Source organism: Phaethon aethereus (genome assembly GCF_964289735.1).
Source record: "Phaethon aethereus genome assembly, chromosome: 2".
Classification (NCBI taxonomy): Eukaryota; Metazoa; Chordata; class Aves; order Phaethontiformes; family Phaethontidae; genus Phaethon; species Phaethon aethereus.
In genome coordinates, this window is record NC_138582.1 from 116,697,756 (window position 1) to 116,723,327 (window position 25,572).

Sequence of the window (25,572 nt, forward strand, 5' to 3'; positions counted from 1 at the left end):
GTGCCCACATTGAGTGGGACGAGCAACAAGAGGTTCCTGGAACCATGGAGGGTACCTCCACATCCCAGACACCAGATGGGGGTTGAACAGAGGAGCAGCACCTATGGCAGGTGCGTCGAGCCCATGGAGGTCGACCCTCCACAGCATGGTGATGAGCCCATGGAGGTGGATCCACCTGCAGAGGAGGAAGAGACAATGGAGGTGGATCCCCCTCCTGCAGGGCTGATGAGGCACTACACCACCATGGCTGGGGTGCCTCCAACACCACGGTGCCCAGACCACCGCAGGACCCACGGGGGCTCTCAGGGTCCCTCCAAACAGCCAGTTGCCATCAATGGCGCCACCCCAGCAGCTGATGCCAGCCCTAAGTGCCCCATCCACACTGACCCTGGCAGGCTCATCAGGAAGGTCCCCTGGCTGTCAAGCTGCAGATGAGCCCTGCTTTCCCACCCCCGCCCCTAACGAAGGAGGCCATCTCCTCTGTCCAGAGCCTGGGGAAAAGGCAAGGAGAGGGGCTGCCATCTTCTGCTTGGCAGTGCCATAGCTCCAGGAGGAGTCCCTTGGAGACCGCTGGAGACCGCCAGAGACCACCGAGGACCACCGGAGACCACCGCCAGACAACACTGGACACCACTGGAGACCATTGGAGACCACTGGAGACCACCGGAGACTGCTGGAGAGTGTCCAAACCTGTTGGGACAGCCCTGGAGCACCACCGAGGTTATTGGGGCCTGGAGGTGGCATTTTTTCACTCTGAGGGTGAGAAAGCCAGTGGGGGGTAGCTGTCCTCAGCTGGCTCTCGTCTCAGCTACTAAATGGGTGGCTGAGGATGATGCCAGAGAGGCCAGCACAGTATAATAAAATGGCATGTGCTGAAGTACCAGCCACAAAGAGAGCAACCAGTGAATGGCTGTGGTGTAGCAAGAGAGAGCAGTGCAAAATGTTGAATAGACAAACCTCCCTTTCACCGATACCTTTGCGTCCACGCTTGTACTAATGCAAGGGCCAAGGGCAAATTACGTGCTGAGGGAAGGTGAAGCGAACAGTTGGTGGAGAAGAGCTGCCACACGGCATCAGACTAAAAGTCATTTTGTTCCCTTTTCTGTCTGCAGCAGTAACCAGGATTAATAAGGGGAAGAGAATGAGATATTTATGTATCCTGTACACGTCGAGCCTTCCCTACCATTTATCCTCCCCACTGAGTGGGCTAGCAATTTTCTGAGTTGCCTGCTGAACCCAAACTGCAATGGCTGGAATTCACTCTGGAATCTGTTTGCCTTCAATCTCTCTAGTCCATCTTCGAACATATTTCTGTTGTTTGTCTTGATAGCCACTGTGGGAACATATGGTGTGCTACATATTTTTGTTTAAGCCTTCTATTCATTCTTGTCACTGTTGTCAGACTTCAGCTGTCTCTAGGTTTCTATGTAAGCCAGTTCAGCTGCTTTTGCTGTAGAGACTGGGTGGAGGTCAGCATCTCTAGATCATGGCTCTTGTCTTCCTCAGATAAGTGGAATGAATTGTCCTTTAGAGGTACTACCTTGCTCCCTTAAGTAAGAAGAGGGCTTAGACAATTTGCTTCTTCACATTAGGTGAAATGAATTGCAACAAAAGTGTGTTGGCAGAATCACCCAGGAGGTCTGTGGCAGAGTGAAAACCTGAGCCTGGGTTTCTCATTCATACTCTTTTAGATCACTGTTACAAGAGTTATTGAATCTTCACCTAGCTTGTATTTCTACATAATCCTAAATCGCTACTTTCATTAGCACAGACAAATCTAATGAATTTTTTCTACAGTGCAAATGGGTTCTGCTGTGGATAATCATAATCTCCTTACTGAGCCAAAAATGTTGTAATCTCGTTATATATTCAGGATGCCAACTCCTGTACTTACCACTATGCCTGTCTTGAAAAGGAGGTAATGGACCGTCTGCGTCACATCTGCAGCGTGCATTAGGTTGTGATAAGGATTTTTGTGTTTGCTGTAGCCAACCTCCAGAGCTTCCACAAAGGACACCAGGGCAGAAATGGGGATCTGAGTAAAGCAACACAGAATTAAAAACAAAATAATTACCTTTAATGGCTAGCGTTCAGAGGGGAACATTTTGATAAAAGGTCCCAAAGAGCAGTTTGTACTTCCAAATAAATAACACACTAAAACATCTGCAACAGGCACTCATAATAGAGAGTTAATCCAGGTTACTTCCTCAAACTGGCTTTCCCATTCCTAATTACATTATGGATGAATCATTCCCCACGCATAAACACACACAAGTAAGTATAGTATGAAATGCAGTCTGGAATACACATGCAGTATAAAAAGCAACAGAGCGTATTTGATTGACTGCCTTGAGAAATTATTCTAATTAGGCCACAAGCATCTGTCCCCCTCACAACCCATTGAAAAATATCTCTGCTTTAGTATTCACATTCAAGATTTTCTAATGAAACACATCATATAGCAAGTCTGAGATACTCTACTAAGAGGAGTATCATTTATCAGACCTCTGGCTTTTCACAGCAAAATCCAGCCTGCTAATCCTATGGGCTTGGCATGCTTTTCTCACTCCAAGAGTAGAACTGTGCACACTCAAGAAAATGCAGTTCAGGGGATTTCTAGAGAGGAGACTACACAGGTGGTGTCAGCTGCAACATATGCAACTGGCAACATGGGTTCTCCATGCTCAAATGCTCATGTTTTCAGTTAGAGGAGCACCGTTGTTCTCCTCTTGGGTACGTATCAGGGGAGGATTCAGTTCTGACCAGTTACCTTCTTCAAACATTTCTCATCAGGCATGGGCGGTTCCTGAAGAAGTGCAGGAGCCATAGATCTGTAAACCCTTTCCAGCCAAAGTGAGGGGGGAACCCCAGGGAGTGGAAATGTCAGTGGAGGAAGGGACAGCAGAGTATTTGGGTGGGGAGAATGGTCAAGATCTGGGAGCAATGTTTCTGTCATCCAAATGTAAGTCTGTTCAAAGCTGGAGGAAAAGATATGTAGCATTTGTATCTGCAAACCTCTGTAACAACTATAAAATCATCGAGTAGTGTGGGTTGGAAGGGACCTTTAAAGCTCATCTAGCCCAACTCCCCTGCAATGAGCAGGGACATCTTCATCTAGATCAGGTTGCTGAGCCCTATCCAACCTGACCTTCAATGTTGCCAGGAATGGGGCATCTACCACCTCTCTAGGCAACTCGTTCCAGTGTTTCACCACCCTCATGGTGAAATATTTATTCCCTATATCCAGTCTAAATCTGCCCTCTTTTTGTTTAAAACCATTACCCCTTGTCCTATCACTACAGGCCCTGCTAAAAAGTCTGTCCCCATCTTTCTTAAAAGTCCCTCCTTTAAGTACTGGAAGGCTGCAATAAGGTCTCCCAGAGCCTTCTCTGCTCCAGGCTGAACAACCCCAACTCTCTCAGCCTGTCCTCATAGGAGAGGTGTTTGATCCTTTTGATCATTTTTGTGGCCCTCCTCTGGACCCGCTCCAACAGCTCCATGTCATCCCTGTGCTGAGGGCTCCAGAGCTGGATGCAGGGGCTCCAGGTGGGGTCTCACCAGAGCGGAATAGAGGGGCAGAATCACCTCCCTCGACCTGCTGGCCATGCTTCTTGTGATGAATTTGAATACAAGCTCTCTTTTTTTGCCTGCATGCTTGAGAGTCTTATGAATCTCAGGAGAATGACACCATCGTTCCTACAGGATCAAATGTAATTATTTCCAATGGATTTCACACAGAAGCTTGTTTGGAACCCCGCCTACTTCATGGTGCCCTACTGCAATTAAATGAACTACTCAACTAACATTTGGTCTTGCTTAATGGGGAACGTGCAGTGTCCACAAAGCCTTCAAAGAGCACTAAAATTGCATTTTGAATGGAACAAAGCAGGATGAGAGGGAAGTTGAACAAAATCTGAAGGAGTGAAAGCAACCCATCTTCTAACTACTGACCTTGAAACGGTTGATCAGATCATAGCGTGTGAGAAGTTCATAGAAAATGAATTTCAGTGCATGATCCCCACTGGCATCGTTTAGTGCAAATACATCAAAGGACCACTTGTCTACATTCTGCAAGAGTGGGTAGAAAAGGCTGTTAATATGGTCATCCCTTCTATAATGATCAATTTCTATCACTTTACTTCTACAAACGGAGAATTAGAGTAGTGATGTAAGTGTATAGCTTTTTTTTTAAACGTCTTCAATTCCATTTAACCAATGCAGAGGCTAGTTTAGTCATCAGTATTCTATGACTCGCATTTAAGAAGCTTCCATTAAGAACATGTATGCTGTTTGTTTATTCTAAACGTGGCAATTCTCCACCTCAGATTTTAATCAGCAAAGGCTGATGCCAAAAAGATAAGAATCCTGGTTTGCTTTAGTACCTAAAACACTGGAATGGCCCTATTGTGGTTGATTTCACCTTTGTCTGTCCCCTACCCACATGCTATGTTTCTGAAAAAGAATATTAACTTTGAAGGAAATAGAAATAATGAAGACAGGCTTTTAAAACCTCTGGAATTTGCTGTCCCTATAGAGTACTTACGACTTTGTATTGTGAGCAAAGCACTCCAATGCTTCACTCATGCTTAAAACTGAATCAGGTTTTTTGTAGTAAAAAAGATACAGGCACCTGTGGTAATATTTTTACTACTTATTGTTCAACCAACCAAAATAATAACTAACTAGAAGAACTATCTTGCTAGACCCAAAGAGCAACTTAGTTCCTTCTGATTTTAATATTAATCCTGAATTGTGATGATTGCATCTTAAATTGCCCAAAGACACCATGACTCTAATTTTCCTTGTTTTTTTTTAAAGATAAGTGAGTCCACTGGGGCTTTAAAAAAATAGAAATTCACAGTAATGTTACATTAAGTGCCTAACAATGATATAAAAAACAACCTTTATAACAGAAGAGTAAATATCTAACTCCAGTTGTGAAAGTTCCAGTCAGCTGTAAATGATATTTTAATGCTGCAGGGTGGTCAGTCAAGAGATTGAGGAGGGAGAGTTCACTTTCCAGCTCATAAAACTAAAGTTTAAGGTATAAACCTTACAGAAGGTTGAGTTCCAATCTCAACTCTTGGGGAAGATTGTGGGAGTTGACAGCACTCATTATCTAGCAAGATAAAGCTCCTTGATCTCAGAATTGGATGTTCCTGAAACCCTATGAACCTTTCTCTCCTCATCCTACCAACAAAGAGGAAAGGTATGGAAGGAGTTAGAGCTAGAAGAATGATATACAGATCAACCACACAGCTTGCATCTGGCACAGGACCAGCTCTCAATCCCTCTTGCATGCTGAGAACACTTTGATGTACTTTCCACAGGGATTTATCCAAATGACTCTCCTTAAACCACATTTTAAAGATTGACATCTGTACATTATAGTTGCCCTCCACTTTCAAACTCTGTTGCAGGTTATGTCCCATTTCCTTGTGGCATTTTCACCAAGAAAGAAAGATGACTACATTTCACACATGCATGTGCACAGCTACTGCCATTGCAAGAAATGAGGGTTGGCTAGACATAATGTGGAGTACTGTTAAGGATTAGAGTCCATCTGAACCTGCCATCCTTTTTAGCAATATTAAAATTGCTAAATTACAATTATCTATGGAGCTCTTAAAGTCCAATCCACCTTTGTTGTTTGTTGTCATAGTCATGTTCCAGGTAAGAACCTGACTTCAAGTCAAATGCAAAGGACAGTGACCTTTAACCGCCTTGTGGGCACTCACCAATACATCAGCATAGCTACAGGATGTCTTATGTTCTGAATGAGACCAACATATTTTAGTATCGGCTCTCTCCAGCATGGGCTGATCCTGACAACCTTGATACTTCATAGTGTTGATTACACAGAGCTGAGTATGCCTCTTGTGGAAGTTCAGTCAACAGAGAGGCTAATTAGTGAGTGAATATCAAGGACGCTGAAGATTCAGCTCTTCTTTCACCTATCCTAGTAAATCACTTGCTTGCCAAGCAGTTGATATTACAAGCTGTGTGGAGCCACATTGAAGGCAGGGTCAAGCTTCTCCAGAGATGATTTGTGGCCCAAGCTACAGAAGACCGATCATAAATTGCAGCTTTTCAACACTTTCAGTAGGCGTTGCAGAGGAAAAACAACCAAGAGAGGAACAAGTTCCACCAAGAAAACATGTTTTGAAGCCCTTGAACACACTTAGAAAATGGGCAAGAAAAATAATGCCCAAAGCATTCACCCAGTCAGTTTTAAGTATTTTCCTGTTTCTTCAGTGGGGTTTTTTTGTAATCATTTATCTCACTCAATGAGGCAAATAAATTTAACACTTGCATGTATATAATAATTTACTTTTGTGTCCTATGGCATTGAAAATAATGTCTCAATTATGCTGATATTTAATTCACTGTAAGGCAATCTTATCTTGTAGAAATAAAAGGGTTATGTTCCTTTATATATTTTTACTGTAGTTAATGTTGTACTCTTGCAGCAGATAAAATTTACCAAATTGTGAAATTGCAGAATAATACATCAGAATTGTTCTTTTGCACAAAATAACAGTTACATAATGTCACATAGACAGTAAGTTTCACAGTAGAGCTATTTAGATTTTACTTAGGGAGAAATCCTTGCTCTTTTCAGGTCAACAGAAGTTTTGCTGTTGACAATGACGACAGCAGCATTTTACTCTGAATAACTAGGGGGGAAAAATCCTCTTAACAGAAGCATGAAAGTGTCACAGATGGCTTAGAGGCTTACAGCAACAGCAGTTACGCTTTGAAAACTAGTGGATTCATCAGAAAAGGGTGAAAAATTCACTTCTAAACTGGTAGGTAACTACTAAACTACAGGTAACTACTTCAGCAGCTAGTTAATGTGAAGTTCTGTCTCTAGCACTACACTGCTGAATAGCAGACCACCACAACCTACTGGCTAAATTAACATACTTACTTATTCAAACATGTCTGTATGAATGGTATGTATAGCCACTATTCAAATGAGAGACAAGGCTGATTGTCCCTTTTGTGGCAACAGGTCTTACATCATCACAGTCATGTCATGCAGAAAGGCAACAGGCTACTGCAGTAGAAAAATAAGTATCCAATATACAGATAGAGAGATGCTGTGCAAACAATTAAAAAAATTGCCTAACTTCTCATCCACTGAAAAAGAGAGAGAGATTATGCACCTAGGACTTGTACTGCTACCACTCCATCTGCATTTTTTGCAGAAGCTGCAATATTTCATTTTTTTATTAAAACCAACCTCATTTTGCCAAGCTGATTCCACAGCTTTGGGTTACTCAGTGCAGAAGTCCTGTTGGCCATGGCAGCAAAAAGGAGAGCACATTGTTCAAAAATAAGCTAGTTTTGACTCCATGTCATCTCAATCCTTGCCCTTATTAGCATGACTCTGAGGAGAATGTTGATTATGGCAATCCAGAACAGCTGAAGAGATGTGTGTGGCACGCTCCTACACCCTTTTGCATGCTTAAACCATAACTTCATTTTACAGAGCACACCAAGCAGTTGGGTAGTTGTAAGGTGTTTTTACTTGGTTTTACTGGACTGAAGCAAGCAACAAAACGTATCATTTTCCACTAAGGAGATGGGACTGAAAAATTTTGATAAAGTATTACTTCAAAGACAGAAGACTTCTTCAAAACAAGTAACTCCCATCTTAACCACATCCACTACCAACCCCAAGACCATCCAGGCAAAGACATGTTCTCAAAATAGTTTTGGAAAAAAATACATCCTAGAGTGCACAGTGGACAAGTGGGTGTTATTTCACCCTGAGCAAAAATAGTCACTGCCTTTGTTGTTATTGATGTGCCTTAACTTACTCTAGCACGACTAGTTCTCTTTACGACTCTTAATCATTTAACACCATAAAAAGAGGAGAGAGATTCTGTAAGGTTTAAGTCAGCTGAGAGTAACTGACAGGTCTTGGATTGTCTTGTTATTGCTGAAGAATTCGGGAGAAGAGGTACCATTATAGATATGTTCCCTCATAAGCTGGCTATGGGGTGTAGTTCTAAAAGAAAAAAGACCTTAGATCCCATTTGCAGAAGTGAAGCTAACACTTGTCAACATGTAAGTTGGAAAAAGGTGTGGATGGATGCTTTGATTCTATACGTGAAAGGCATGTTTGATCATTCTTGCATTCAATGGACCTTCTGCAATTCCTCCACACCCTTTGATGAGTTTACTATCCAAAACAAAAAGGATTCAGTACCTTAGCTGCAGGTCTTTCCAGTATCGAGTAGAGCAGAAGGATTGCTTCATGAGCTTTACACATAACGTCCCTGTGTATTGCCCCACTGTATCACCTCTTTTCAGTGTTGCAGGGCATGGTTGAACCACATGCAACATGTAATCTGCAAAGCTGCTGTGTAGGCAGCTGGTGGCTGACTTGTGTTTGTAGTCTTGATAATTCCTGCCTAAGTCAAGAACCTTGCAATTATCCCATGGATTAAACCTTATTTTTTTCAGACTAATTCTGACTAATCAGTTTTCCTCTGAAACCTCAAAAGTCATAAAAGGATCATTATTCCTAAACTGATTGTCACCGTGAAGACCTGAAGCTGAGCAATGCAAGAAATTCCTTTCTCTCACAGCAACCGATCCTTTTTCTTCTCCACCTCCCTCCATCTGTGTTTTCTTTCTTCCCTGTGGGAGGCTGTGTTAGATTCCAGCATGTTACTAAGACCTCAGTTTAAGCACCATAATCTAGAACAGAGCTGTAACCTTCGCAACCTGAAAATGGCCATAGCCTTGAACTCTATTCCTTCCTTTATTGAAAGGATATTCCCTTGGGCCAGTAAATGATTAATGTATGTGAACTAAACTAAATGTCAGAGAGAAGGAAAGGGCAAGTACTAAGACCCCTCTACCAAGTCAAATATCACAGTGTTAACTCGATGCTTTGTACAGACCACCTCCCCCAAGACCTTTTTATTGGGATTACCTTTAGCACTCCAATTACAGCTGGTGGGTAGCTCAAACCGACCATATTTGAAGTCCGTCTGTACATTCTACCAAGATAAAATAAATAAGACAACACCATAAATAGCATTAAACAAAAGAAAACCAACAAACAAACAAAAATCACAAAGCAAAAGACCATTACATGAGATCTTGTTAGCCCAGGAAACCCTAACTGCAATGTGTTTTTTTTCTTCCTTCTTGTTCATAACTTGCACAATACCCTCTATTCCATTCTCATTGTATAGCCTAACTTGAGACTGTACAGTCCCCAGTATCTCATAGCTTGGTTACCTGGTAGGACGTTACAGAGAATCTGCCAGTATCAGGTCTTCATCAGAGGGAAAGGCTACACTCAAATAAACAAGATGTTCCCCATTTCCCACCGCAGATGACCATACTGCTCTTTCAGTTCTCTTGGTCCTTGCTGGTCCACATGTCAGCTAATTCTGAATGTACTTCAGAAATCATTTGTTGTCTGCATGAATCAACTCCAGTTCAGCACAGCTGTTACTTTTGTATGCATTTGTTTAAGATTGGTATAAAGTCTTTTGGGTGTTCGCTGTGTGTGTGTGTTTGAGGGACAGAGAGAAAAAATAAGGTAATAATCAACATCTGCAACCATACTAAACAAAGCACTGAAGTATGTACCAGATTTTAAACTTGTTTTCAGGCCACACTGTGCTTAACAGGCTTGGTGAATGCAGAAACATTGTCATAGCTAAAATGCCTTTCCACAGGTCACCCTTTTTTGCACTTAAGCAACACAGGAGTAAAAAGAGATGATTGCAAGCTCTCCTCTCCCATCTGAAATGATCCTGTGTGAAGTCTTCCTTCACTTCCCTTTTTCTTTGTCATGTTCTGCACTCAGATCTGAAAAAAGTCAACCCCCTTTGGAAAATTCACCCATTCCCCAATTTACAGAATTTCTTACCCCTCCTCCCTCCAGTCAGGAACCCCATAGCTTTCTCTTAAGTGACAATTCAGGCAGAGTCCCTCTCCCTTAGCTCAGGAGAGCCACAACCCTCCTCAGGTGCCATATTGTATCTGAACACTTCCTCCTTTGGGCCACAGTGATTCAGATCAGCTGGAAAACAGCCTCCTGCAGCCAGCTCTCTGCAGTTCATTTACTTCCCTGTTGAGCAAGTCCCCCACTGAGAGTGAAGGTTAATTCACAAAAAGCCTGTCAAAGCTGGGAGAAACCTGTTCCAAGGAGAAATAACAGGTTTAGTCTATCACAGTTTGCTGCCACTGTTAACACACGTACAGTAACTCTGGTACACAGACAAAAAAAATCAGCTATAGACATGCCAGAGGAGGCTTCTGTGTGTCTGTGTGGCTTGTGGGCCACTGTCTGATACGCCCAACCTCCTGCACAGAGGGCTGGTAGGCTCTCACTGCAATTCTGATGAACAGTGAAAGGTGTTCTGCTCTTCCATTCCTGACCTGAGTTTTCCTGTGGAGATCTGGGACCTGCTGCCTTTCACGCTGCCTGAAGTCTGCTGACCGTTTTGCATACACCAGCCCTCCTTCTAGCTTGAAGGAAGAATGTCAGTGAAGAGTGGTTACTCAGTAAGAAAAGGTAAGATTGGAAGTGAGTCCAAATTGAAATGACTAAATGTTTTAATGGGTTCAAAAAGTGAAATAAGTTTTAGTAGTAGGTTCTGGTGCAAATCACAACAGAGAAGGCTGAGAGGATTCAGTGGGTTTTTTGAAATCCTGAGCTACAAAGTTTTCACATCAGTCTTGGTCTATAGTTCATTCCAGTAATACTATGATGCAGGATTTTCTTCTGTTTCTTAACAGTTCTTCATAAGAAATACTAGACCACAGAGGTAAAAAGAGGCAAGGGAGGACTTGGTCTGGACTGACTGTATTTTAAAAGCTGTCACTCTTGACCTAGGGCTATGCAGAGGTGCATATTCTCTGTCAAAATTATTCCAACTGTGCTATTACATCTGTATTATGTTAAGAACAGATCAGTATGTGCTGTTTCAGGTTGCAACCTATTACTTAATCCCAGGTTTCGGGGTGCTATCCAGATCTGTGTAGAAACATCATTAGAAGCATATTAAAGTATTCTTCATTCAGGTGCAATCTGCAGTATCTGAGTAGCTACTAGAACAAAGTAATGACATGCGCCTTTACCTTTCCACAAATATCCCAGCTTGTACTGCATGGACAATACTCCTGAACCGGGGTTTTTCCTCCGTCCTTTTGAGCATCATCCCCATTTGCCGTGTGAAGGTAGAAGCCAACCAGTCCCGGACCTCTGAGGGCACAGAGTCGGACTGGATGTCACTGAGCTCATCTTCTGTGTCCAGTAAACGCCTAGAAAGTGGAGGAAAAAGATGGCTAAACAGACTCCTTTGGAGAGCATTGCAACATTATTAACAAAAAAGAAACTCACACATATTCTAATTAAAGCAGTTGTTAAAAGTCTTTGGTTCATCAGCCCTAATGGAACGCAACTTCCATTCTTCACAACAAGTCTTCAACAGATTGTTTATTCTCTTGTATAGTTAAACATCAGACTGTGAAACTCAGTACTAGGCTGACAAACAAGAAGTATCAGCCTTCTGAAGCACAACTATATAATCATCCACTGACTTCTCATATTCAGCTCACCAATATTCCTGACCTTTTTGCCCTTCAGAGCTCATTTACATGTCTAACTTCCCAGTTAGTATCGTACAGCTCTCTCCTTTCCCATCCTGGTCATCTGAGGTGACTCTACAAGCGTATTTAGCAGTAGGAAAATGGCATATAACAGAGAGGGGAACTCCTCTGCAATGTCTTCCCAGTCGACCTCTGTCATGACCTGGAGTAAAATTATTTTTAATTTCAAAGACTCAATACAAATTAAAAGATTTAATACTATTCAAAAGGAATAGAGGAGTAGGAATTCATAAACTTTCAGAAAAAGTGGGACACAATTACTAAGAAAACATTTCTCCAAGAGAATACATATTAAATTTATGATTGCTTTTGATCTCCTCCCCTGCCCCAGGAAACTTAAAGATTTTAAGACCAAGGATTGAAGATCTGCTTTACGCAGAATACAATATTCTAATGATTAAACACATATTGTTTGAGAGTAATAAATCTTGGCTAAAACAACTTTCTCAGATGACGTGTAATTTACAATTTTGTGTCGTTGGTACTAGGTATAAGAAGAGTGCTGATGTCTGTAGTTAACTCACCTAGTTTCATCAATGTATACTGACTCAAGAACAGTCGCAGCATATTCCAAATTCTTCTTTAGGTCTACAACTGAAGCTTCCCCTCTCTCTAACTGCTTTACCAAAGACCGCAATCTAGAGAAAAATTAAAACAGAAATCTGATTAGTACAAAGAGAAGTAGGTTTGAGAGTGAGCACCAGTTCAAAACTGGATCCAGCATGAGACCTGGCATACATGATTGGCAGGTGAAAACTTTTGGAAGTCTACAAGGTTTTTTAAGCCATAAACAAGAAATCAACAACAAGCTTTTTTCAAAGATCAGTCACAATGATGCCAGGCAAACATCACATTATATTCAGGCCCAAATAAGTCAGCAAGTTATGCACATCCCCTACTAATACTGAAATAAGTTAAAATAGAAAACACTTGGATTAACACAGGAGCTAAGAGAGGGCAATTTCATTCCAGCCATAAGAAAGGAAGTAACTTCTTGAGTAGCATCTTTTGACAAACGTCAGCCATTTATGATGATTTGTGTACACATATGCAAAATTTTATTAGAGTATATTTAGAAATACTATTGCAGAAATACTATACGAGTTTAGGAAATGCTATGATTTTCATGTGGTTATTATTATTATTATTGGGAAATAGACTTTCTGAAAACAAAAATTTTTGCAGAAAATGTCTCCTGTGTCAAAGAAAATTAATATATTTGTGCAATTTTCTTTTGTCTTTTCCTCTCCTTTACTGTACTTTTTGGGACAAATTAACAAAAAAAAAAAAAGAGAAGAAAATGTAAAAGAGTAAAATCTAAATATTTTTTAAAATCCAAGAATATACATGCTTACAATTAGAAGAAGAAAATTATCATTCCTTTAAAAGCACAATGGGATAACTATTTGTCATGTTAAAACATTTTTGTGAATGTCTTCATCCTTGTTAAATAGCAGTTAAATAAACAGTCAAATATACATTTAACAGTGTAGTGGAAATCACAAGTTGTTAATTTGTCCTGTTCAAGATAAGAAAAGCTAGAGGAGTAGTCATGTCACCTAAAATTTTTCTTCTACTTAGGAGACTACTCTTCCTCAGCTTTTTCTACAGTCCATGGAGAAAAATAACCCTTTCCACAAGGTAATTCAGAGCTAAAGCCCAGTATAGGTGCCTGCTCTCACTTTACTTACCATAGCAGGGACCCAACCTCCTACAGTAGACATGTGCATGAAGTTCTTAAAGTGAAGTGAGTATCTGTGTTCCCTTGCTACCACAACGCCCCTGGGTCATCAGTGCTTTCAGGAGAAATCAAGTCTCCACGGGGCTGTATTTCATGGCAGAGCTGAGCAGCAGTCCGTCTGCATGTGTGCACCGCACCAACAGTCCTTTCCAGCTGGGTTTCCTCCCTGCCCCCTTTCCCCACATAAACAGTGAGGCTGTGGGGAGCAAAAAGAATAAAAAATATATATTGTTCCTCTGGCTAGGTCACATAAATGCCACTCCTACTGACAGTGGTACTGCTGACATGCAGCTACACATTTTGCTTTACAAAGAATCTTGAGCAAGAGTGGGCCCTCCATCTCTGGGAGGATTAACTCATCTGCTTGTCAGCGGTTGAAAAACAAAAGTATTGCACAATACTTTATTGCTGATGTGAGAGTGGAGATGGGAAGGTCAGTGATGTACAAATACACTGAACACAACTCGTCCCGCCTCTGTAAGCCAGGTGGAGAGCATTCAACTATGCCAGTACATTTACCTCCAATCCTGGAACCCAGCTTGGGGAATCCGTGGAGCAGCCTCAGCCCCATGGAAGAAGAAATATGGTTCCGTGCTCCCATACCCCTCTTCTGTGTAACTGCATCACCAAGGGCAAGCAGTAACACCTTGTGTTTGATGCGCAGAGCTAGGAAAGGTGCTCCCCCACCTTTCAGGTTGATTCCAGCCTTGGGCAGCACATGTGGAAGATAAATTCACCTCCTCCCTAGAGCCAAACCATTGATCCCTCCTACTCATTCCCAGTTTTTCTTGACAATGCAGGAGGGAAGGAAGAGAAAAAAAACCAAAACAACTTTCATGTCCAAACAGTAAGCATTGGTTCATATGCCTCCTCCTTCCTTCATCCCATGCATGGGGAGTCCGGAGATGTGACCCCTTAACTAGTTACAAGAAACATTGTTTGTACACAAGGCACAGGAGTTAATATTGCAGGAGGAACATTATCTTTGGCTCTTCCTGACTTTTATTTCATTGATTTAAGTACCCGGCAGCTCTCTGCCGCAAGTCATTCAAAATTCATGTTCAATAATAGCACAGTGAGTAACGCTTGCTTCATGGCACCAACATTCATCATCAAAGAAGATTATGCAGACTACTGCATGCATCAATCATTTGGAAAAACAAAAGTACAGTTGTTATAATAAAACCTTGTCACACGATCAGCCGCTCTCATGTGAAAAAAAATTGCATTGTCTTTGTCTTACCATCCATTATCTATAACTATTTCTGATTCATTGAGTCACAGCAGCTGCTGCCAGTTACCTTTACTAAATAAAAGCCTAGTGATATTTTGTCTTTAATGCTTTCCATGCATCTCTATTTGTTTGAAATAGTCATGAATGCAATCATAAAGTTAAGGCCAGGCTGTCCAACTGAAGGGCATCCAGGCAAATTTATTAGCTGAAAAATTCTGTTTCAGGGTGGCTGAAGTAATTCCAGAATTCAATCAAATTCATCAAGCCATTTTGACTGAAATGAAAACATTACCACAAACTTTTAACATTTTTAGGAGCTTATATTAAAGCAATGGAAGCAGAGGGCAAGATGTTGACTTCCTATCTTTGCTCCATAGACTAGTCATTGCAGCAAGTAGGGTTCAGCCACATGCACCATTTCACAGGAAAATGCTGAGTCTGTTGGGCTACTGACTAAAAGAAAACACTGATATAATTGCTATAATCAATTTAAGGAACCCATTTCATCATTTAATTGGTTTTATTATAACTGTTTTGTATGAACAAAATGCTTTTTTCAACCAAGGCATGTTTTGTTCTGTTCTGCTTTAAAAAGTTTATTATAGACTGATCAAACCATAAATTTCCATTGTTTCTTTTTTCCCCCTCCTTTTTCTTTCAAGTTCAGAACTAAAAATTTGCACAGATCTACCAGACCTAGTTCCATTGAAGCCCATGGACCTAGTTGTAGAAGCAGCCAATTCCTGTGCATAAAGAAATCCCAGGGCAGAAGTGAGGTATTAACCATTTCTAGTATTAAGCTGTCTTAAGAACATGGCACATGCCACAGCTGAGCCAGGCTGCAGGTCAGCCAAAAGTTTCTCAGATTACAGTCATCAGCACAGCAGTTACAAAGAACTGGTTGGTCACACAGTATTAGCTCTAAATCTAGTTGTTTAATTATATTAAGATACAGCTAATGCCTTTCTTAATGAGATTTCCAAGGGAAGCTATTTCTCCAGTCTGCAAATTCTCTGTGAAGAAGTGCCAAATATTACGGAAAAAGTCTGAGCGCCTTTGTTCTACTCACAGTTATTTCACATTTTAGTCCTCAGAATAATCCCTTAACTGCCCAAAGGAAAAGCCTAGTCCTGAGCAATGCTATGCATTTTAACTTCCTCTGACCCCACACGGAGCTCAAGTAGGTGTAAAATCTTGGAAAAGGGTCAATTCCAGAATACAGCCTACCGCACCACCCTTCCAAGGGAAATATCTGCATGGACTCACCATAAAACCCCCTGACAGTACCTCCAAACAGTCCCACTGAATTCAGCAAAGCAATACATTTGTGTAAAGCAGGCAGGTTGGGTCCTCAGTGAAGACGAGAGGCTATCCAAACCATACACTGTTCCACAGCCCCGCTCCGTCTCTTTTTAATTTTTCCCTAACGTACTAGCTATCATAAGATTCAGGGAGATGGAAAGCAAGTGACTAGAAACCAGGCAACTGAACTCAGTCCATGAAAGTTACACAGCTCAAAGACCCAAAGCCACTCGAGATCCAAACTGAACAACAGGAAAAAGTGAAGCCGTTTTCAGCGTGTTCTTGAAATGTAAAATTTCTGAGTAACCGCTCCAAGCATTCTCCTCTCTGGTATAAATAAAACAGTATCTGTGTACAAATATTTATCTCCTTTAGCTAGAGGGCTTGTTTTTATGCTGTCAATTTTTTTTAAAAATAGCATTACATCTCACTGCAGAGAAGATTAACACCACCGCAGTCTGGATACCAGTCAGCTTCAATTAACATGCAAAGCACACGTATTGTCTGAACACTTGGGGCAAGTTCCTTCAACCAGCGTAAAGTCTGCAAAGCTGCGTAGCTAGTCTCCCCATTTATTTTCAAAGCTTTATGACTGTGACTCACCACACATTTTCAACAGTACAACTCAATCTTTTCCTCTGAGAATCATTCTCATACCATTGCGCTGGCTGAGGAAAAAACTAATTTGAATGCATATTAAAAAAATAAATAGATTCTAATATAATTACAGATTACCAAGGATGGAATATTTATCCCCGTCTTACTCTTGATATGAGCAGCTAAACAGTTTAATATTGGCAGCTGAACCTGATTAATACATTGTGTCAGCCATGATAGCCTACTACCTGATAGGTGAGGTTTGCAGCAAGCAGGGACGTTTTTATTATAGCTGGGAAAAGAGGGCAAGCGATTGAACACAACACTGCTAGAGCTGGTTAAGTACTCTCTTGAGACAATGTTCTTTCATCAATTGTCACTAATTCTTTGAGATCAAAAGCTATTCACAAGCCTCTGCTAAGTCTGATACAAGTTGCATTAAGAAAGCCTGCAGTGGAATTTCTTATCAACACTGAGCCCTGCCCACGTAGTGAAGGTCCTCACCAGAGAGGGGAACCCTGGGCTGAAGTGATTGCCACTTGGTCCCTTTTAACACATACTGAAATCGGAGATCCCAGAGCTCAGGTGATAGACTGAGGGAATCATATTTGATAGGTCAATCCTAAAAAGCAACTCAACAGGAGAAAGGACTTGTACCCCAGACCAGAAAATCCTCATGAGTGGATTATTTGCCTGGGCTGTGAGTTCAAAAGTTTGCTACAGATATGGGATGAAAGAAATTATTCAAAGTTTCCTGTCTCCCATCTCAGGAGGAGGAGCAGAAGGTATATGTGGTCTACAACACACTAAAAAAGGTTTTTGAGTTATTTTTCTGCAAAATATGAACATGTTCTGAAAAACGTTAAGAGATTTGAGCAATATTAGAATTTCTCCCACCCTCACTAATAGTGACACAGCCAGCTAAAATGAGTTACTGGCTTCCTGCTGCAATAACACCAGAAAAGATGTGTCATTCTTACATCCTTTCAAAGATGTACGTAGTTCATACACACAAATAGAGAAAACCTTTTCATAACACTAAATCATCCCACAGCTACAGCTACACATGAGACCGTCCCTTCTCAACTCTTTTGTGAGCGTTTTACTGATGTACCAGGTTTTAGTGATGTACCAAGAACACACGGTACAAGAAAGTTTTGTACAGAGAACCGAATTTTATGGACACCTGACAAAAACAGAGGTATGTAGCAACAAAACACCAGGTTTCATATCCTGAATGCTGGTTTCATATCCCAGGAGAAAAACTGTTCTTGCTAATCCTCAAGTTTCCAAAGCTTTGGAATCAACTTTCAAAATTTAAATCAAAGCTTCCTCAAGCAGACAATATCCCATTGCATTCAGTGTAATTCTGACACTGTACTCCATGAGCAAACTGTGTGGATGTTCTCTGTAAACCTAAAGGATCCCACAACACATTCTGTAAGAAATCAGGTTTGCTCTCACGGCCTCTTCCTATTCTTGTGAAGTAACGTTGTGCTGTTGAGGCATTTCCTTCAGCCTCAAATGTCACCAACTTTCAATGGAAGTGGGCATGCTTGTAAAAGGCGTTGCAGTTGCATATTGGATAAGAGTACAAGCCGCTACCTCCATAAAAGAAACCATTTCTAATAATCTTGCCATGATTAATGCTTAGATACACAAAATATTCCCCAAAATATTGTCAACATTAACTTCAGTATGGGACACCCTATTCATGGTTCTGTTCATCACACGGTTCACGAGCAAAAACTCCCACACCATGAGATTGATCCCAGTTACAGTAAGGCCCTTCATGAGTTTTCTGCAGACAAAAAGAACGTCATTACAATTAGACACTATTGAGGAACACTTTCAGCTTCAGCAAATCCTTGTCACTCTGACTCTGGGGGCATGAATAAGAGGCACCTTCTGCTATCAGTCTGTGTTTATGTGGCTTTTGTTAGTCAAATTACCCTTATGTAATGAAAACCCAAGAGAATTATTTCAAAGACAACTCATTTGTGATAACATTCTTTTGAAAGCCAGCTCAAATTGCTTTTTTAAAAAAACACAAAATAAATAAATAAAATCAACCACAAGCTTTGGAAATTAATAAAATAATAATCAGAAGTAGACCTGATTGCATAAATGCCAGCTTCAGTTTACACACAGGAAAAGACCAAGGGACACTGCTACAGGCTGGAAGGACAAACATCTGCTGAACTGAAAGACAAAACCCTGCCTTCTGATCTACAGCACATTCCTTACCCTCCTCTGGAAAACCACCATAATTACTGGTAGGAAATTAATGAATAAGTTTGAGAAACAGATGTTCACTGTGCAGTGAACTGTATTTCTATTCAAGAATCACTACACAGAAGTAGGTGTGCATCTGATATCACTATAATGTACAAACTCAATCAATCTGATATTCTGGGGAGGTACCAGAGTTAGAGAGCATGTGCAGAACAGCTAAGCAGCGAGCGTATGGAAGGTCTGCCAGATGCCCCGAGACAGTGTCCGACTCCCTGCTAGGGTGTGCAGAAACTGCACAGCGAATGCACAGGATATTTAACACTGCCCAAAAGTACCCAGAGCAGAGGGCACGCAGTTACGCAGAGTAATGCACGCGTGCAGTAGTTTCAGTCAGCTGGGTGGACAGATGCCTCCACCGTTTGCACAGCAGATCCTTTGATGCCCCATTCAAACAGTGCATTGGTGGGAGGGGTGCAGCACACACAGAAAGTAATCCAGGAGCTCGCCATGTCTTTCCACAACAGTCAGCAGGTATGATTCATTCCACAGTCTGACACATCTTAGTCTAAGGCTCTGTATATATAGCATGTGTGAACCACTGAGGAAAAGACACAACCTACAAAGCCAGCTCCAGGAGTAACCCTCGAAACACAACCAAAAATAGAGTAAGTGGTAGCCTGTGACACAATGGGTTTGTATTAGGCTGTATAGTTATCTTCTGTCACTGCATTTGTATAGAAAAATGCAAGTGACAACATCCAGAGGAAGAAAAGACATGTATTTGCAAGGAGCAATCACTGAAACACAGAGCATTGCTACACTGGTATTTTTCATCAGAAGAAATTATGAGCAATTTCCCAAGTAATTGTTTTGCCTTCCTCATGTTTCCTGAAATATTCTTCTTCCTTTGAACAAAAAAAAAAATTTAAAAAATTGAAGTAATCAATTAATTTTTTATTATTTAGAAGCATCAATGCAACAAAGATAAGTTCAGTGGCCTTGGCAGAAGGGTGAACAGCACATTTCAACTAACCTTAAGTCAAATAAGCTTTTGATCATAGTAGCCAACTGTAAGTGAAATCATATACAGTTTATATTTTCACTTCACAGTCACAAATTACTTTATGCCTAATACAGCAAAGGAAGTCATGTGCCCAAAACATTAGCAAACTTCAACTTACTAGAGTATTTTCAATAAAATAACAGCCTACGCAATTCCTCAGCACCAAGCTTTTTGAATTACCTTTGCCTCCATGTACTGCTACTGAAAACTTGTAAAGGATGTGTTCTCTTATGTGCAAACACCCTCCTCATTCTCAGGTTCTGAACTTTGGGAACTGAGTCATAAAACATAAGCACTAAAAAGCCTTAATGTGGGCAAAATTTTGATGTCAGAGTCTTTGGTGGTGAGGTCATTAGAAGTCTTGGTCATGGGTCTTTTTTCGTTCAAGTCAACCACCTCACCTAGCACTAAGCTTTTATAGAAATCAGGCACACTGGTGCTCATGGAAGTCACTAGAGATGGATAGCCAGGATGAGTCACCTTCAAAAGTTGCCTGTCATATATTTGCTCAGGAAAGGGTGCATTGCCTTTTCCTTCCCCCACTAATGACAGGAATGAGCTAGAAGATGATCTCAGGCAGTCATTGTGGTTTCAGACAGCTAAGATGAGGTGAGATGGCTCTTTCCACTGAAAAAATTGAGAGCTGAATGAGGGTAAATTTCAGATGTGGGAGATAGAGAAAGGCTGCTATATTCTGTTTTCACAACTAGCCATTTTCTAACTGCTGTTTCCCAAAGTAAGCTTTCCTTTTGGCGGACTACTTCTTTTTGGGACGCTAGCGTGAATTAGTTTTTTAGGGAAACTGTAAGATCACTGAATTTCTTGAAAATGAGATCCAAAGACAGCAAATGAAGTCTCTCGGAATTAAGCCTTTCCAAATCACTGGCGCCTTTTATAAAAAATGACCTCAGTTATAACATGTCAGCCACAAATCTAACCATTTTTAATTTGCATCTTTAAAAAAAGGTACCTGAAATGAACCATCTGAATTTGCATTTGAGGCAACTAACACATACTGTCAGTTATGACGCATTCCCCTTTGTTTTACACAGACAGAATCTTTTTCTTTGAAACCACAATTATCACATTTCTGGGTCCTTGAACAAGGTCATTCTTCCAAATGATGTTAGCAGATTGCTTTGTGCAGATCTGAATGTCAAAGCTCCACACTGACTCTTTACTTTACACTGCAGAGATCAGGGAGAAGTTCAACAGATAATTTAAAAATATTTCATTGTAACCTTAGTTCTCTCCCATCTGTTACCATTAAAATATCCATGGGCAGAAAGTCTGCAATTATCTCAGTCATTCCAGTTCCTAAAAACAATTGCATTCCAGAGCAGCTTTTAGGAACCCACAGGGCATTTAGGCAAGTGCAGACCAGAGTCCACATGCAGTGCGAAGTTCAGGCAAGAATATGTCCCTGCCTGGTCTTCAGAAATGACCAGTTAACAAAGGCAGGAGAAATGGTTCCCAGGCTACTTCCTTTCAGATCACCTTCAGCCATCGGCACTTCCTGAGACCCAGACGAAGACTACGTCTCACTTGTTTCCCATCAGCTACAGCAAGAGACAGGTACGGATCAATGGCAAATTCCCGTATGACCTCAACGCTCTTTGCGGGGTTTGCGTTTGGCAAACTTCTGCTTACACTAATGGACCCCTAAGCTCCTCTAGATCCCTAAGGCAGCTGCATGCTCTTGAAGTCATCATCACTGACCCCACTAGAGACAGGCCAGCTGATATTAGCCAAAGATTTTGTGTTATGTATAAATCTGGATCTATAAAGCATTTTCTCATGAATGACACATTTTACACAGCTGCTAACTTTAATTTTTGCTCATTGATAAAACATTTCTGATTTTGTTGTATTCTAAATTGGCATAAATGGCAAATACTCAGATTTCTGGTTTAAAAAATCAACCACTTCCTTTATATTTAAAGGCTTATATCCTTCCTTGATAGATTTTTGATACACAGACACCGAGGCTTTTAAACATGTTTAAGACGTGGATCCTCACTTTTTTGCCCCTAATTTCCATTCAAGCAACATACTTACCAGAAATATTACAGAGCTAATTGACTGACATTATTTATGCAGCTGATTCATTGGTCTAAAAATCAGAAAAATGAGCTGAGTCAGTACTAAAATTTTACTTTTACTGTATTAAAGCTCTGCTATGCAATTTTTGTAGCCTGAAGAAATCACTCTGAAAGTTCAGGCGTTCACCATGCTTCTCTGGTAATACTAGCATGTGCATTTGTTAGCTCAGATACTTAATATGTCTTTTCTCAATATGCAATTTACTCTCTTATCAAATATTGTTAAAAGCAAGCTGCTGTTCTCCTAAAGGCCACAAAGTTTGCATTAAACTGCAAAATCATTTCCCTTTTGGTGGCTTCAAGTTGGCCAGTCTATACTTTTACAAAACAAGCCCATTCTTGCTACCCTTAATTATCTTTTATTTTGAAGGAAGCATTCCCAAAGGCAGCAGTAAACATTCCCTTGTCTTTTGCTAAAGGCTGGAAAACCAAAGCCGTTGCCAACTTTTAGCTCCACATGATGAAGATGTTGAGCTACGTATTTGCCATGCCAGGAATTTTTAACAAAGTGGGCACTATCAGGAGAACTATAGTCTTTGGAAAGAAATGGCAAGAAGAGGCAATTACAAAATGAAAACTGGAGGTTGCCAAGCCACAAATTGTAACAAAGATTAGTTCAGATAGGATCCCAGCCATGGCTTTTTGGAATGCAAATGATTCGGAATAGTTCTCCACACAGTGGTCTTCAGTGATACCCTGGTAGTTTGGACTTTGCACTGCAGGCTTCTTCCTTGTCTACTTTAATTACCAGCCTGGCTAATAGATCCAGGTGTACTGTGGCTAACCACTACTAGCCTTTCAAACTTGTATGTTCGCTAATATGCACAGGAACTGGACTTATCCCAAAACCACAATCTGGCCACTGCAGCACTGCTGGTTAAAGTAAGTTCAGGTGAAATCAAATTTCTGAGCCATGCTCACTCCTCCAAGACTACATGTCCTGTTTAGAAATTAACTTGAAAAGGCTATGAAACATCCCAAGAAATCCGTCCTAAGAATGTATCATGCACTTTTGCTTGGTGGAATCTTACCTCCTTGCTTTAATTGCAATAACTCACTTCTCCTTTACTGAGCCATAAAAAAGGAGTTAGAATGGCTGCTCCAGCTGGTACAAATTACCAGTTGCGAATGATATGGAAAAACCTCAAGATTCCATGAAATACATATTCAGCAACCTGATGGGTCAAAAGTGCAATTAGACAAATTTGGAGAACATGATTGGGAAATGACCTCTTGGAGGAAAAGGAAGTTTTGAAATTGATGGTTTGTTCACCGTACTATGAAATAGATTAGCAGGTAGAAATGAAACAATGCAACGTTTGCACTAAAAATTGTGGAAAGTTGTGTGCAGCTGACAAAATGGTAAATTGTACGAAACACTTTTCATTCATGTCTCTTCATGTAAGAAGGGAAAAAAAAAATCAACTGAGATTTCCTGCATGCACTCAATGGAACACAAAGAAAGCACTTCAAAAACATCTGTTTGAAATAATCCAAGGTTAGAAAGAACAGCAGCACTAAAAATGTCTTTGAATAGCGATAATAAGAAAAAGATGCAACAAAGAACAGGAAACTTGTAAACATATTTTATTAAAATAAACTTCTTATGCTTATTCTTATCATATTTACAGAATCACAGAATCACAGAATCACAGAATCACTAGGTTGGAAAGGACCTTTAAGATCATCAAGTCCAACCATTAATCCAGAACCACCATGTCCCCTAAACCATGTCCTGAAGCGCCACATCCACACGTTTTTTGAACACTTCCAGGGATGGCGACTCCACCACCTCCCTGGGCAGCCTGTTCCAATGCCTGACCACCCTCTCAGTGAAGAAATTTTTCCTAATATCCAATCTAAACCTCCCCTGGCGCAACTTGAGGCCATTTCCTCTTGTCCTATCACTAGTTACTTGGGAGAAGAGACCAACACCCTCATCGCCACAACCCCCTTTCAGGTAGTTGTAGAGAGCGATAAGGTCTCCCCTCAGCCTCCTCTTCTCCAGACTAAACAACCCCAGTTCCCTCAGCCGCTCCTCATATGACATGTGCTCCAGACCCCTCACCAGCTTCGTTGCCCTTCTCTGGACACGCTCCAGCACCTCAACATCCTTCTTGTAGTGAGGGGCCCAAAACTGAACACAGTATTCAAGGTGCGGCCTCACCAGTGCCGAGTACAGGGGCACAATCACTTCCCTGCTCCTGCTGGCCACACTATTCCTGATACAGGCCAGGACGCTGTTGGCCTTCTTGGCCACCTGGGCACACTGCCAGCTCATATTCAGCTGGCTGTCAACCAGCACCCCCAGGTCCCTTTCCGCCGGGCTGCTCTCCAGCCACTCCTCCCCAAGCCTGTAGCATTGCATGGGGTTGTTGTGGCCAAAGTGCAGGACCCTGCACTTGGCCTTATTAAACCTCATACAGTTGGCCTCTGCCCATCGATCCAGCCTGTCCAGATCCCTCTGCAGAGCCCTCCTACCCTCCAGCAGATCAACACTCCCACTCAGCTTGGTGTCATCTGCAAACTTACTGAGGGAGCACTCGATTCCCTCATCCAGATCATCTATAAAGATATTGAACAAGACTGGTCCCAGAACCGAGCCCTGGGGAACACCACTCGTGACCGGCCGCCAGCCGGATTTAACGCCATTCACCACAACTCTCTGGGCTCGGCCATCCAGCCAGTTCCTCACCCAGCGAAGAGTAAACCCGTCTAAGCCTCGAGCCGCCAGTTTCTCCAGGAGAATGCTGTGGGAGACGCTGTCAAAGGCTTTACTAAAGTCCAGGTAGACAACGTCCACAGCCTTTCCCTCATCCACTAGGCGGGTCACCTGGTCATAGAAGGAGATCAGGTTGGTCAAGCAGGACCTGCCTTTCATGAACCCATGCTGGCTGGGCCTGATCCTTTGGCTGTTCTGCAGATGCCCTGTGAGCACTCTCAAAACCAACCGCTCCATAATCTTCCCTGGAACAGAGGTCAGGCTGACAGGCCTGTAGTTCCCAGGATCCTCCTTCCGGCCTTTCTTGTAGACGGGCGTCACATTGGCAAGCCTCCAGTCTTCTGGGACCTCCCCTGTTAACCAGGACTGCTGATAAATGATGGAGAGTGGCTTGGCAAGCTCCTCCGCCAGCTCTCTCAGTACTCTCGGGTGGATCCCATCAGGCCCCATAGACTTGTGGATGTCCAGGTGGCTTAGCATGTCCTTGACTGCTTCCTCCTGGATTATGAGGAGTACATTGTGCTCTCCATCCCCGTCTTCCAGCTCAGGGGGCTGAATATCCTGTGGATACCTGGAGTGGCTATTAAAGACTGAGGCGAAGAAGGCATTAAGTACCTCAGCCTTGTCCTCGTCCTTGGAGACAATGTTCCCCGCCATATCCAGTAGGGGATGGAGATTCTCCTTGCCTCTCTTCTTGTTGTTAATATATTTGTAAAAACATTTTTTATTATCCTTTACGACTGTGGCCAGACTGAGCTCTAGCTGGGCTTTTGCCTTTCTAATTTTGTCCCTGCTTGACCTAACGAGATCTTTGTACTCTTCATGAGTTGCCTGTCCCTTCTTCCAGAGGTGATAAACTCTCCTCTTTTCCCTGAGTCCCAGCAAAATCTCCCTGTTCAGCATATGCCTCCTACCTCCATTCCCTGCATG

At 41.7% G+C, this 25,572-nt stretch overlaps 1 protein-coding gene across 3 annotated transcripts in view; it reads right to left on the reverse strand.

The window, feature by feature from the left end:
• Nucleotides 1-25,572, reverse strand: part of PDE1C (phosphodiesterase 1C) — a gene marked incomplete at both ends in the record, with an annotated part of 415,822 nt that overhangs the window by 71,896 nt on the left and 318,354 nt on the right. For all 3 annotated transcript variants that reach the window (XM_082015329.1, XM_082015328.1, XM_082015330.1), the window contains 5 exons: nt 1,895-2,035; nt 3,952-4,068; nt 8,951-9,017; nt 11,116-11,298; nt 12,171-12,284. In XM_082015329.1, the coding sequence (XP_081871455.1) occupies nt 1,895-2,035; nt 3,952-4,068; nt 8,951-9,017; nt 11,116-11,298; nt 12,171-12,284 (622 nt within the window). The remainder of the gene's footprint in view (nt 1-1,894; nt 2,036-3,951; nt 4,069-8,950; nt 9,018-11,115; nt 11,299-12,170; nt 12,285-25,572) is intronic.